Source organism: Oryx dammah, unplaced genomic scaffold (assembly GCF_014754425.2).
Source record: "Oryx dammah isolate SB20612 unplaced genomic scaffold, SCBI_Odam_1.1 HiC_scaffold_23, whole genome shotgun sequence".
NCBI classification, from domain to species: Eukaryota; Metazoa; Chordata; class Mammalia; order Artiodactyla; family Bovidae; genus Oryx; species Oryx dammah.
Window position 1 is genome coordinate 118,514,247 of NW_024070207.1, and position 15,509 is coordinate 118,529,755.

Below are 15,509 nucleotides of genomic sequence, written 5' to 3' on the forward strand. Positions count from 1 at the left end.
AGCTGCAGATACCCCTGAGGCTGTTAATTAAATCCAAAAGGTTCTTAATGCATCCATTGTTTCTCAAGATGATTTGAAAGTTAATGGAAAACAATACAGTCTGGGTATCCCAGCCCATATTATCAGGGGAATAATGGAATTCTTTGTGAAGACACTGCAAAACAAGCTTTTCTCCAGGCTTTATTAGTGTTCTTCAAAATTAATTAGAGAAATAATAGAACAGTTTTCTAACATAGTTCAGTTATAAAATAGACCAGTCCTGTCAAATAGAAGTTTCTCTGCTAATGGAAATTTCCACAGGTGGCCATACAATCTGAATACATTATTTACATGTAAATATATACATGTGGCTAATAGCTACATTTTATACATTGCTATTCTATTCCAATTTGTTTTAAAAATAAATGTTCCTCTTCTGTCTAAAACTAGGGAGATCACAAATGTTAAGAATCAATAGAAGAGTAACAAATCTGTACCATTTTCATTCTAGATGGTACTTTTTATATTTCATTAAATTAAAAATTAGTATTATTAAACCTATTTCCCAATGGTCTAAGATCTCATACCTAAATGTCTTTTATCAGACAAAAAAATTAGGCTAAATTTCACTAGATGATACATGAAATGTAATTGATTTTCTTTTCATTTTGGGTAATTGGTGCAGGCTTTTGTCTTTATTTTATCATATTACCAGTCTGCAGAGTTAGGACTGTCAACATTTACTATCTGTAACTTGAGAGCACAGCAAATAGCAGTTTGAGTTGACACCAGTGATTCCCTGGGGCTGATGGGGAATGAAGGTAGAGCACGGGGCACAGGCCCCAGTGAAATGCTACTCCTCAATCTGCCATCACCCTCCTCCTCAGTCAGTCCTCGCTGTGCTCCCCAGATCCTAAAAATGGTCAGACATCTGAGGGGGCTGCTGAGCATATGACATGATGATGGTGGTGATGACATAACAACTGTGGTACTAAAGGTAGCTGCCAGCACTCAATTCTCACTCTGTGGGAGGCGCTCGCTAAGGACTTTGAACATTATCTTTTCTAACCCTCAACGATTTTGGATCATTCTTGGTCACTGGGCCTTATGTTGAGGTACTGAGTTTCTAGGAATAATGAGTATTGTCCTTACAGCTAAGCAGATAAGGGACCAGGACATGCTCAGTGGCTCAGGGCAGCAAAGACCAAATATTATCCTGGGTGAAACAAGAAGGGACAGTATAAACGTCTAAAGCAAAACCAAATTATGACTGTCATCAGTCTGTCTTAGTAAGCTACAAACAAGAACATGTGATACGGGAAATTAATCAAGGGTAGCCCCTCATCCCTACATCATTACCACTTTTTGTTTTTGTCGTTACCAAAAGGAGCAAACTGTTTTATGGGGTTTTTTTTTTTTTTTGGCCCCACCACTCGGCTTGTGGTATCTTGCTTCCCCAGCTAGGGATCAAACCACAGCCCTTGTCAGTGAAAGTGTGGAGTCCTAACTGCTTGATTACCAGGGAATTCCCTAGGAGCAAAGTATTCTAAAGACATGAGCATATTGAATATTAGACCCTTAACTTTCAAGTTTCTGTTAAAAAAAAAAAACCTTTCTGTTAGTAACTAGATAAATATGACTAATTTTTTTCCATTTTTAGCCTTAGACCACAAAGTGCCAGTGTTGAGAAGAAGCCATTCTGGGGAGGATGTGGGCTTGCTGGTAGGAAGCCACACCCAGCAACCAGAAATTTATTATGACTCAGGCCAGTTCAGTCTAATGAGAACATAGTCAATGATGGAAGAAACAAAATAAACTTAGAATAAAAAAATATATATGAAGCAGTTTCAAGGCAGTGGATTTAGCTAGATTGGCATTGCTCATAAATTCCTTTTTAATGTGCAAATAAGGTCAGAGAGAGTAAACCCAAGGAAGAAAAGTTGAGAAACCTACAATCTGGCAGCAAACCAACATTGGAAAACTGTGTGAATTCACTGTGAATGGTGGAAAATATAGAAAATAACTATTTGGCAGATACACTTAACCAGTGCATTAACTCGTGTCTCCACCATCACACGCATTGTCCTCTCCTGTCGTCCCAGGGGGTCTGTGCCAGTGTCACTCCTCCGGGGGACCTTTAGGGGGGTCTTGAGACAGTTAGAGATGCCATGCAACATCTGCAGCGCACAGTCCAGCCCCAACAGCTCGGAATGAGCCACCCCCATGGCAGCAGTGCCGTGGAGTCAGGGAAGACCATCTGCCACCTCCCCTGATCTGCGGGGTCACAGCGAAGCACACATGGGCCAGTTGGTCAGCGACAAGTAACTCTTCTGCAATTTCTAATGAGAGATGGAACGTTCCAGAGTACATCATCATGATGTGTACCTCAGACTTAGGTCAGCTGTAGCTCAATAAAGTTAGGGGAAAAACTTTCCATATTTTAACAAACAGAAATAATGGGGTATTCTCCTCAAGGCATCTAATCCCAGTCTGGAATGCCACTGACATCAGAGCTGCACACACTCAACACACGTGACTCTTAGGAAACAACCAGGCTTCCGCTCTGTCCAGGCAGCCGTGTACTCACAGACTCGGTTCCGGGATTTGTAAGTGCAGGTGTAGAGGCTGCAAGGCCTTGCAGGCATGGACCTTGGAATCTGGAACCTTCTCCACAGTGTCTTGCATGGAGAGGCTTGAAGAATGACCCTCAGGTAACTCATCATCGCCATCTTTAGCTTAAAATCTTGATCAGCTCTCCAGTAGCTTGCAGAAACCTAATAACCTAGAGGCAGGACAGAAGAGGCAAAGCCATAAATAATAGAGGTCCCGATCATGTAGAAAACATTCAGATTATTAGTACATAGGAGGGGAGGCCAAATGAGAGTCAGTCATTTATCCACTCTTATTCTTCAAACACATTGTTCACCTCATTGGCAGGTCCAGATGACTGACTCAGGCGCCTTGCCTTTACCTTATGGTTACTAAATATTAGCGGTTCAGAGAAAGGACTCTCTTAATCCACAAAATGAAAGAGTGTTAACAATACAGCTTCTTAAATTAAAAACAAAATTTTATTCCTTGAAATCCAGATTAATAGTCCAGCATGGTACTGATATTTAGGAGAAACCAAAGATTAACGTTTCCTCCAGGCAGCCTGAATTAAAAAAAAAAGAAATCAATCTGCATCTGGACTGCTTAAAAAAAAAAACAAAAACAAGATATATCCCCCCAAAATACTCATGGGTAGTTTTTGAAACACTTTTAAATGCTAGTGTGTCCTTTAAAGAGGTAGGTCTCATATCCCTACATGTAAGACCTGAAGGACTCCCAAAGTTCTGCCTGATCTAAAAGAGAAACCTTCCTGAATATGTGAACCTAACCTAACCTCACAGCTTGGGAATTCTGCCAGTAAACATTTTCGTTTCAACATTTTTTTGCTCTTAAACACTCTGTTGGGTGCTGGGAGGTAGTAAAGATGAAGTAGATCATAAAAAAGAATGAAGTTCTTGTACATGCTATAATGTGCTGAACCTCGAAAACAGTGTGCTAAGTGAAAGAAGCCAGACACAAAAGGTCACATATGGTATGATTTCATTCGTATGAAATACTCAGAATAGAGAAATCTACAGAGACAGAAAACAGGTTGAGCAGAGGGGGAAATGGGGAGTAACTGATGAATCGGTATAGGGTTTTCTTTTGGGTGATATAATTGTTTTGGAACTAGATAGAGGTAGTTGTTACATAACATTGGGACTATACTAAATGCCTCTGAATTGTACATTTTAAAATGGCTAATTTGGGGAATTCCCTGGTGATCCACTGATTAAGACTCCTCACTCCACTGCAGGGGACCTGGATTCAATCCCTGGTCAGGAACTGGGATCCCACAGGCCATGCACTGTGGCCAAAATATTGAAGATAAAATAGCTAATCTTATGTTGTGTGAATTTTGCCTCAATTAAATAATGCACATCATATGGGAAGGAAAACTCATACCAAACCAGTTCTCAGCAGGTATTGGTACCTCCCGAGTCTGCTTTCTCCTGCCAAAGGAGACCTCTCAGCAATTTGGCCTTGACTGGGGTGCAAGGGCACCAAAAGGGAAACTGAGGGGACAAGAAGACACGTCACTTACTGACCTGCACTTTATTCATTCATACCATGTTTCCCCAAGAAGAGTGTTAGATACAGAAAAAGCACATGACCACAAGCGATGCTGAGCAAGGAGGGACACATTCTCATTTCATCCTCCCTCTGTTCATATACTTCACTGCAATTAATTAGCCATGAACTAGCCCTTCTGCCTGTACTGCTGCCCTTGTCACTGCTAGCTCCGAGCTGGAGGAGACAAGGCTACACCCAAGGGAAAGGAGAGAAAAATCACACCTAAGGTGTGTCCAGTGAGCGCAGGACACAGAGAACAGAGTAATTCCTGTCACTGCCCTGCAAAGCACAAGTGAGGGCTCCAGACAGATCTCTATAACTGGCTCCCCACAAACCATGTGCCCACACCCGTATTGTAGCATGAAGCACAGCATGGTGACAAGCCAGCCTTTCAGCCCGGGGCCATGCCCTCTATTGTACACATCACTTTGCCAGTGACCACACTGAACTAAGGGAGTGGAGGTGCATGGTCACCACATTAAAGGGGACCGATAGGGAGCTCGTGACTCCCAGGGAGGCTCCTCTCCTGCAAGCCGAACTCCCTACCTAGGGTCTTTAGGCCAGTTACACCTAAAGTGTGTCTGCGTTGCCAAAGGGTATTTGATATTCTGATATTCTCAAACCAAGTTAAAATCACTTTTGTTCATAGTTTTATGTGTATGTTTGCATATATACATTTTAAGGGTGTGGGTATGTAAAAATATACCTTATTTAAGATATGCAAAGTCTGACACGATTTCAAATAGAGACTGATAATGAAATTTCAAGATATTATCTTGATAGTGCCTTGAGTCAAATGAGTACCTTGTTTTCAAAAATCTTAATATTTGAAATATCATTAACTGAATTAACTGAGCAAGGTTAAAGAGTGGACGATTTGCCACATCAGTTCAGAATCTATTTCTACTTTTTAAAATTTTTTTATTTTGGAAAACTTCAAACTTATAGAAATAGTGAAAATACTGTAATAAAACTACCTATGAACTTGCTACTGCATTTCAACAATTATCTCTTGGTGGCTAAGCAAGTTTTATTTGTGCCCAACCTACCACTTCCCCTCTCTGAATCATTTGAAACAAATCCAAGAAATCTTAGAAACTTATCCATGATTTTATTTTCCACATGAAAGTGAAAGTGAAAGTCACTCAGTCGTGTCCAACTCTTGTGACCCCATAGACTATCCATGGAATTCTCCAGGCCAGAATACTGGAGTGGGTAGCCTTTCCCTTCTCCAGGGGATCTTCCCAACCCAGGGATCGAACCCAGGTCTCCTACATTGCAGGTGGATTCTTTACCAACTGAGCTATCAGGGAAGCCAGGGAAAATATCCTCCAAATTCAGTTTGTTCTCCATGAAAATTATCTGTATGAAATAGCCCTTGGCAATAGTTTATTGCCAGAATATGAAAACTATCAATTTTTCAAACTTAAAAATAGCACAAAAGCACAGTAAGCAGATACTTTCTCAGTGCCTACCTATCCCTTAAAGTAAACACTTCATTTCTCTCTTGATATCTCCACTCTAATCTTGGATTAGCACTCAGGTTTAGAACTTTATGCTTCTAATTTATAAGACTATGTCTAGCATGAAACAGCTGGAGAAGGCAATGGCACCCCACTCCAGTACTCTTGCCTGGAAAATCCCATGGATGGAGGAGCCTGGTGGGCTGCAGTCCATGGAGTCCACAAAGAGTCAGACACGACTGAGCGACTTCACTTTCACTTTTCACTTTCCTGCATTGGAGAAGGAAATGGCAACCCACTCCAGTGTTCTTGCCTGGAGAATCCCAGGGATGGCGGAGCCTGGTGAGCTCTCATCTATGGGGTCGCACAGAGTTGGACACGACTGAAGCGACTTAGCAGCAGTAGCAGCAGCAGCATGAAACAGCATAATCTATAATCACGGGTCAGCAGGGTCAAAGGAGTATATGAACGGAATGTTTAAGATTAAGACTGAAGGGAGTTCCCTGGCAGTCCAGTGGTTAAGGCTCCCAATGCAGGGGGCATGGGTTCAGTCCCTGATCAGGTAACTAAGATCTTGCATGCCGCATGGCACAGCCTAAAAGAAAACAAAACAAAAAAGATTAAGATTTAATGTACGTCCTTCAATTTATGCAAGAAAGAATCCAGAACCAGAGGAGCAGGAAAAACAGTCATTCAGTAACGCTGCACAAGAAGTAAGAGTTTCTGTGACTTCAAATAGTGTAAGGTCTGAGAAAAGCCCAGAAAATCCTGTTAAGTATTACATAAATGAAAATTATTATTACTCAAATTGAATTTGCTAAAATGCTACCCATGATATAAGTACAAAATTTAAGAAAAATTACAAAATTTAGAAACTAGAAAGTACAAAAATTAAGAAACTAGAAAGCAGCTTTAGATGATTTTTAATGTCATTATTTTCTTTTTAAGACAGTATCATGAAGTAATTCCAACTAAATAGGATTCTCTCTGATAAAATCAATTTGTAAAATTTCAAAATTGCTAAGAGATATGGGGAAACCTTGCCTTAATTCTGTGCTTCTTGCCATTGACTTCCATTCCTGTATTGAAGCAATAATGAGTGATTATCTCAGGCAAAGCACTGTGCTAGGTTAAGATAATAAAGTTATGTTTTCTCCTTATTCTCACAAGCTTGCCATCTACAAAGAAAAACTATTTAAACAAATAACTTTTCTTTTTAAGTTACTTTTCATTGTAGTAAAATATACATATTTATTGTTTTCACCTTTTTAAAGTCTACAGTTCAGTGGCATTAAATACATTCATAATGTTGTGTAACCATCACCACCAAAACTTTTTCATCATCCTCAAAAACAAGCTCTGTACCCATTAAACAATAACTCCCCATTCCTTCCCACATCATAGCCCCTAGGAACCTCTATTTTTTCTGTCTCTATGTATTTGCCTATTCCACAGTGGACTCATAGAATATTTTTTTCCCTGAGTCTGGCTTATTTCACTTAGCATAATTAAATACTTCTTAATCAAAGTCAGATCTGATGACAGCCCTGACTTAATTCAATGAGAACATAGAGGGTAGAGGCTTTAACTTTCAGGAACAGGTATCATCTGGAACCATGGGTCAGAGGGGACAGTTTTAACAGGTGAGGCAAAGGCAGAGAGATGGCTGGGGAGGAATGATAAGGACATTTAGGCGATGGACGGACTGCTTAAGAGCCAAGGCCAGAGAGGATGACTGGGGTTGAGTTGAAATGGGAAGAGCTTTGGGTTTGTTCAGTAATCAATCTCAGTGTCAGAAGAGGTGGGCAAACATGTGAAAAAGGACTCCTTTCTTGCTTACAATCTGGATAGTAATGCCAAGGAAGACAGTGCCAAGTGTAAGATACTGGTTTGTCCTTCAAAGGGAAGGTCGTGATAAGACAAGGCCACAGACATGCCTGATGACTGAGGGAATTGTACAGAAAAATGGGCACACACTTGGCCCTGCCTGTGGAGCTGGGTGGGGAATCTGAGGCCTGTTGGCATGGCACCTGGAGAAGTCTGGGTAACTGATCCTTGGTCTAGCTCCACAGAGAGTAATCAGGAAAGCACGAGGCCAGGGTGAGCTGACATCATAGGCTGGGGCTGACTGCTGGGGCCATGGCCATTGGGGGACTGCCCTGCATGCTACAGTTGTGCTATCTGTGAACAGCACTGAGGCTAATGACACGTGGCCCAGAGGAAGTGTCTCCTGTCCACTTCGAGACTGGCTGTCTAGGGCTAGCGGGAAACAAGAGCTCCAGACGATCTAACATCACCCTCACTCAGGGTAGTCTCCCCAGGGCCCACTCAGGGGTGGGGTGCATGTAGTAGTCTGGAGAGCTGAACCTCTGTCCCCTAAGAATGCTGCTGATCTCACTGAAGGAGAACACTGACTCTGAAGATTACCTTTTGTGTTTTTAGACAAAAACAAAACCCAAATCCTTTTTTTGGTAACAGAGCCAAGTGTATCAGAACTTCCCATCATCCCAAGTCTTCTATGAGTATTTTTCAAGGTGTTGGCTAAGCAGATACTCAGGGAACACAGTGGAAGGTAGAGCTGGATAGAGATTTGAGATTAATTAAGGGAATATTAATTTCCGAGAGACAAGGTGACTTTCAGATGTTATTCCCTGTGTACAGGATGAAGCACTGATGGTTTCTGATGACTCTGTCAGCTCGGCACAGGATGGATGGGACTGGGCAAAGAGGGGAGCCAGGAAAGCCATTCAATCCATCACTCTTATTCTGTCATTCACGAGGACATCAACCAAATATGATAAATAGCAACGTTGTGGACAATTAAACTAAAATATGTTCAGTGAAAAGTAGAGCAGGCTAAGGTGAATTTGTAGTGCCACAGGGGAGGGGGTGTTGGGTTTTAAATAAATTGCTCAGGAGAGACCTTATTGAGAAGGTGAAATTTGAGCAAAGACCTTATTGAGAAGGTGAAATTGCTCAGGAGAGACCTTATTGAGGAGGTGAAAGAATTAGTTATACGGCTTTCAGGAGGAGGGTTATTCCAGGCAGAGGAAAATGCCTGTGCAAAAACCCTGAGGTGGGAGCTTGTCTGGCACATTCAGGGGACAGTGAGGAGGCCAATATGGCGGGAGTGCAGCAAAGCAGAAGTGAGGCAGTAGGAGATGAGGTCCAGAGGTAATGAATGCTAGGCAGATGTCTAGGCCATTGTAAAGGTTCCCCACTGTGGGACCACAGTAGAGTTTTTGGAGTAGAGGAGGAATTTAATCTGATATACATTTAAAAAATGTCAGTCAGGAAAATGGAAAATGACCAGAATGGAAGAAAGAAGCAGGGGCCCCATTCAGGATAATCCAGGGGCTGCAACTAAGGATGCTGCAGTGGACGTGGTGGGAAGTGGTTGGGCATTGGCCGGATCTTGGGGACAGAGCCTGTAAGATGTGAAAGAAAGCAGTCAAGGAAGACTGGCACATTCTTGGCCTAAACAACTGCAAGGATGGAGTTGCCATGAACTGAGATGGGAAGGCTGTTTGTGGAAAAGGTTTTCGGTGGGAAATCCGTAGATCAGATTTGGGTATGTGGAGTTTGAAATGAAATTCCAGTAGTTCGACAGAGAGAATATGGTAGAATAGTCTAACTCATGGTACAACGAGGATGAATTCCTGAACAGAAACAGAACCTGGCACAGCGGGTGAGGGAAAGATGGTGCTTTTATTGCTAACCCTACTGGATTTGAGGTGCTGAGGCGGGGGCAGGTGAGAGCAAAGGTCTAGGGTCAGTTGGCAATGCAGCGCTGCTGCTCAGGAGATGTGAGGCTAGAAAGAAAAACAAAATCCCCTCCCCCAGGGGTAACAGGTGTCTAGAGGGAGACTAACAAAATGGAGTGATTAGGGAGGCCTAGAGAAAGGGAAGTCAAATGCAATCAAGGAAGGAAGGGAGCATGAAAGGTCAGGGGCAAGGAGGGTTCCAGGGAAATCCGAATAGAAAGAAAACTTAGCTAATGCTCAGTTACAATACCTGTAACAATACATGAGATTATTTATGCTAAAGCCAAAGGCCAATCCCTTCTGTTACATTAAAAGGTAGAATTTATTGAGAGGTGAGGTGGTTATTTAAATTTACCCGTGGGTCTTATAAAGCCCAAGCTAGTGAAACCACAAATGTTTAATTATCAACCATAATATGTAACAGTAAACTACTAGCAGACATTACTGGGTGTCACAGAAAATCTGTCCTTATTTATGTGTGTCCTTAAAGATGGGACCATGGGATGAAGGGGCCCCAGAAGAGCCTTTGTTATTGCTAATTATTTATGTATGTCCCTGGATCTTACTGTTACATCCCTTATCTGTTTTGCAGATTTGGAAATGTGTGACGGAAAAAAAAGATTCTGAAAGCCTTTAAAAAATTATTCATAGAGACAAGGTGAAGGCCCACTGGTGAGGAGCACTGGCTGAGATGCAGGCAGCCGCAGCCGCAGGGCCTGGCGAGGAGACCACGGGGGCCTCAGCCTCCCAGGGCCTGCCCGCCTGTGTTCTCGCTTCCGACCCCGAATCCAAGGAGGCGCCCGGCTTCAGCCAACTGCCCATCGAGATGCTCCTGGAAGTGCTGAGCTACCTTCCCACAAGGGTGCTGCTCGGGCAGTGCCGCCACGTGTGCCGGTACTGGCGCTACTTGGTGGACACCCGGGCCGTGTGGCTGAGCATCTTACCCTACAGCCACGCTAAGCTGTGGCCCGTCTTCCGATCCTGCCTCCCCCGAGACGACGACGACGACCCCAGGCCCTGCCTCCTGGGCCGCTTCTGCGAGCGCAGACCCTTAGGACACAATCTCTACCCAAACCCCCATGGCATAGACTCCTTCCTGCCTTGGAGGGCAGTCAACTGTAGAAGCTGGACAAAGGAGGAAAGCTGGGAGGACAACGACTGCAGGCTAGTTCTCAAGGACTCTTTCCAGCCTTTCTACAGGTGGTGTTACAAGAAGCAAGTGTTGGACCTGGAGGAGGAGGGTCTGTGGCCAGAACTCCTGGACAGTGGAAAGATTGAGATTTGTGTCTCTGCCTGGTGGGCAGACCAAGGAGCCTCGGTCTGTCTGTATGAGCTAATTGTCCAACTTCTAGATGCCAAGCAGGCCAAGCTACATCATTTCTCTCCTAGGCCAATCCATCAAGGTACAACCAGTATCCCTTTTAAGACCGACCACCTGTTCTGCAACCTCAAGAAGGGCATCCGTTTTGTGTCTCTGGAACACTGCATTTGGGACATGAGGTTCCTGCCTGAGGACTATGGAATCGTCGTGCCCAAGGCCAGTGTGATTGTACAGGTCCGTCAACTCTAGTAGAGGACTGTCCTTGTTAAACAACCTGACTGTGCCTTCCAGCACCATTGGCTGGGCCACCTCAATAATCAAGGGCTCGTAGTTCCTGGCATCCTGGGATCTCATGGGTCCAATCAAGGGTTCTACTGAGCCCTGTCTTTAAATGCTATGAGAAGCTATGAGAACATTTTTACATCAGGTCTACTGGCTGCTGCTGCTCTAATACAGCCCCTGTTCTACAGAGCGGAGACACACAGGTGAGCACGGGGAAATAGTGAGAGGGCTCCTCACCCTCCCCCACACGCCAGGCCCCTCCGACTCTGCCCCCGTACTCTCTGCCCTTCTGTTCCTGCTGCAGAGGCTTCATTGGTCACTTCCAAGAAGCCCTCTCCTCACCTCCGAACTAGAAGCTCAATCCCTGTGGCTGAGTAATTCCAGCCCCTAAACTGTGATTTCAAACCTGGGACCAAGACTCAAGAGCTGAAAGTAAAACTAGCTCAAAAAATGTTTGGAGGCAGAGGGTTCTGCCCACCCTGTGAGCAATGAATTGGTCCCCTATATACAACTGCTCTGAGTTGTATAGTGTATAAAATTATTTTGTTACTTTGAAATTCTTTTTAAATACAGAGAGAGGAATGTATCTGTCAATCATAGGTAATACAGTTTTGCCAAAGCTGAATAGAAATACAGTGTTAACAGCTTGATGACTACTCAGTTCAGAGTAAGGTGTTGTTTCAGTTGAGAGAAAATTGTACAGAAGAAAACAACTGTAGAAGGCATTCTCCAGCCAAGAGAATGGAAGAGTCAGAACCCGATTTCCCAAGCTCTAAAGAAATCATGGGATTAGAGATGATCAGTCAGGGTTAGAAGTTTAGGCAGGTGGTGGACGTGGGCACAGTGTCACAGTGACACCACATTTGAACATTCTGGTCATGAGGATAAGAGAGAACCTTGCAACAGCAGGATCCGGCTGTCCCCACCCCAGTCCAGGGGTCATGGCTGCCCCCTTCCTGCTGCAGGATCCCTAAGGAGCTCCAGGTCTCTGGATGGAAAGCAGATGAAGCCGCTGCTGCCTTTGATGTGCCCACCCTGAAGTGTCCCTCCCACGTGCAGTAGAAGCTGGGACACACCCCAAGGGGAGGGTGTTTTGTCAGTTTCATCCAAAGGGAAGTGTGATAGGTTGAAACTGGCCTGAGAGTCATGACCACATGTAGTGTGTGGTTCTGGAGTAGATATACTGGTTTGGACAGTGAAGCTCTGGAGGATATTTTTGGGTCAGCTGGAGGACTTTGGATAGAAGGAATAGGAAACAAGCATTTACAGGAAGGGAAAGGTGGACACCATTGCCTGAAAAAAGAACCATATAATTTAATTTTGATGTATATATACTGCAGTCTGGCGTGCTGCAGTCCATTGGGTCGCAAAGAGTTGGACATGACTTAGGGACTGAACAATATATACTTCTGTCTACACTGTGCATATATGCATTTATACACAGGTGTTTGTATATATGCCACATTAAAATAGAGTACGTATATATCCTTGTATTTGTATTCTTGATTGCCTTCTGGATATATACAGAAGAACTAAAGCACTGCAGGGTTACTGCAATGGTGATAGGCGCATAGTTGTGATTTTTGTAGTTATTGATTATGTTTATCTAAATTTCTCATTTTCTATAGTGTTATACACAAATAAGTATTCTCCAGTGCAATTTCACTTTCCATAAATAACCACATTTAGAAATCGTCTTTGCTGACAAAGTTGTTTCGTGTGTGTATATGATTCTAATTCTTTTTTTTCCCAAAAAAACTTTAAACTTTTTATTTTGTTTTGGGGTGTAGCCAATTAGCAATGCTGTGTTCATTTCAGGTGAACAGCGGAGGGACTCAGCCGTACATATACACGTATCCGTTCTCCCAATTCTAATTCTTTGTGTTAGTGATGGCCCTTAGTGTGTGGAAGAGGACTCTGAGGTTCTCAGTGCTCTCATCTGTTTGCACACATGAAATAGAGTCCATGATGGTCACATCCTCCGTGGCCATTCTCACCTCCAGTGTTCACTTGGGCCGTGATCACATTAAAAGTGGTGCCCCTTTTAATGTGGCACACCGTTAACCAGGATGCACTGGTAAGGAGCCATAGCTTCTACAATGCCACTTGGCCAGCCTGGAAGCGTTCATTTCTTAGTAGAGTTCTAACCATTTACGAAACTTGGTTCACCCTGAAATTTCCGTTGGAAAATTTTCACCGCAGAAACAGCTGCCAGTTTTTTATTTATTTTCTACAGTCCCTGTCTGTCCCTCTTGTATGGTCATTACTGTGCGTGCCAAAGTATCTTTCCATTTAAGTGTGTTTAATTTTGTCCTTATATGTTGCTTACTTCTCTTGGGCTGGGACTTCTTTATCTTCCCAGGGACCAAGTAGCCCAAAGTCACTGCTTTTTTTATGACGATCATGATTAGCTGTTGGGTTATTCTATGTAAAATAGAATTTTTCTCCTACAAGTCACTGGAATCTTATATTATTCTTAAATATATGATTATTCTTTTGTGTGTATTGTTTAGATTTAAGACAAACTAATAAAGAATTTTAAAAAGTTTAAAAATAAATAAATAAAGAAATAATTATTCATAAATCATGTATTAAACGACAGTAATTTGAACTCTGCCTGATTAAGCAATTTATAATACATGCAAAACAGCAAGAAAAAGGTACTGTGACTAAAGGTTATAATTACATTGAAAAAAAATTCCTGATTCTCATCAGATTCACTTTTCTGTTTCTCACCTCCTCATTTCCAAAGGAAGCAAGCCTTTTGCAGTTCCCTGACATAGAAATTAGGGGTTATGTTGCCATGTCTTGACTGAAAAAGCTGAGTTTCTTCTCACCCACTTCTCTGATAGCAGGATCCCAATCTGGGATTGCCAAAGGTTTCAGAATACATTTCTAGTAGCTGTTTTGTGTGCTGCAATTAACTTCCCCAGTGTGGCCAATGAGATGAAATGCATTTCCCTCCTTCCATCAGATTTCCAAAATACTCATTTCCTCATAAGTCACTCAGTCTTTATTGAGTTCTGACTGTGAGCAGTCACAGCCTTTTGCCTTGCTCCTAGGACAGCAAGGCAGGAGTGTACAGAGAGAATGGTATCCTGCTGCTCTTGACCTTTTGGTGAATTTTAGTCCTGGTACTATGTAAAAATTGTCTGAGTAAAGGAAGAAAGCTCCAGATAGCTGAAAGGTTTTCCATTCCTCCAAATGTGCAAAAACAGTGATCCTTCTGTAGGATGTGCAAGGGAGGGGGTAGGGTCTGGGACAGCTTCCCTCAGAGAAATCTAGCTACTCCCTTGCATATTCCAGCAAGGGTTTTAATAGCAGAGTGAAGATGGCCAGCCAGATGAGTAGTAAAGGAGGAAGAAGGGGAAGCAGAAAGCAATGTGGTTTTCAGTGGCTGGGTGAGAACAAGTTCTGTCCGAATTAAGGTGTACACATTAACTTCTCAAATTTCTGTTTCCCAGTGAAAATACGCCAGAGGGGAGGGCACTTATATTAACAAGTTGGCACCAGCCTCAGGGCAGTAGCATTTAACACTGAATTTTAACACTGAATGCCACAAAGACTCAAAACAGACATCAACAATGTTTGTACTACGGAGGTTCTCCTCCAGTTCTGGGGCGGGGCACGAAACAAAAAGGCAAGAGGGAATTGTGGAATGGAGAACGCTCAGATTTATCCACGTGACACAGCTGTGAGGCAGATACCCTGCCCTGGGGGTGGCTATGACTCCGTTCTCAGACCCGGACATTTGGGGGGCAGGGGTGGGGGGAAGGGGAGAAATGCAGGGAAGACCCAAGTCATTCCCAGTTTGCTGCGCCTCGGTTTTCGGAACTGCAATCTCAGATTTGTAGTCCTTATTCCAATTTCAAGCTATTTCACAGCAGGTTGGACTTTCTTGAGTTATTCACATCCAACCACCCCTAGCAAAACTCCCTCCCAAGTAACTACCCTTATGCCCCGACAAGTTCCCTGAGACAGCTGTTTACCCGACGACTGCAAATAATCCTAAAGGAGTTGCAGCCATCTGGTTGGTGACTCCCACAGAAGAGGTCTCCGGGGCAAGGAGAACAGGCGGGGGAGATGCCCTACGGGCCTCCGCAGTCCCTCGGCAACTGTTCGCAGGACCAACAGCTGTCCGGGCTCCGAGACCCGGCCTGCCTCCGGTATAGTCCCCAGTCTACGTGGCTACCCATCCTTACCTGAGCCTTTCCCCAGAGAACGAACCGTGCGGCTCGCTCCAGTCCCCGACTCGCAGCAGGAGCGCTTGGCCATCGTAGCCACGCCTCCATCTCGCCCACAGCCCTGACCAAGCTTGTACCCCTCTAGGTCACGCCCCATATGGGATAGCCACGCCCCTCCAGGCCGATCCTGTCCCTGCCGGTTGGCCTGGCCATGTCCCTCACTCCAAAGCCACTCCCTTTTCTTTAGGACCCCACCCTGAGTTCCGCCCGGGCCCTCCCCCTCCACCTTGGTAACGCCCCTGCATTCCGCTCTGGTCCCGCCCCTCGAGCCCTGCTTAGCGGTTCAAGCTCC

General features: G+C 43.9%; 2 protein-coding genes across 2 annotated transcripts in view; one reads left to right on the forward strand and one right to left on the reverse strand.

The window, feature by feature from the left end:
• Positions 1–15,288, reverse strand: part of CA5B (carbonic anhydrase 5B) — a 31,152-nt gene extending 15,864 nt beyond the window's left edge. Inside the window, exons 1-2 of the mRNA XM_040266570.1 lie at positions 15,176–15,288; positions 2,567–2,761 (exon numbers count right to left, since the gene is read on the reverse strand). Of these exons, the coding sequence (XP_040122504.1) occupies positions 2,567–2,708 (142 nt within the window). The 5' untranslated portion in view covers positions 2,709–2,761; positions 15,176–15,288. The remainder of the gene's footprint in view (positions 1–2,566; positions 2,762–15,175) is intronic.
• LOC120881713 (F-box only protein 27-like) lies at positions 10,062–10,940 on the forward strand. The gene has a single exon (XM_040265363.1). The coding sequence runs from the start codon at positions 10,062–10,064 to the stop codon at positions 10,938–10,940; it is 879 nt and encodes a 292-aa protein (XP_040121297.1).
• Positions 15,289–15,509: the final 221 nt, after the last annotated feature.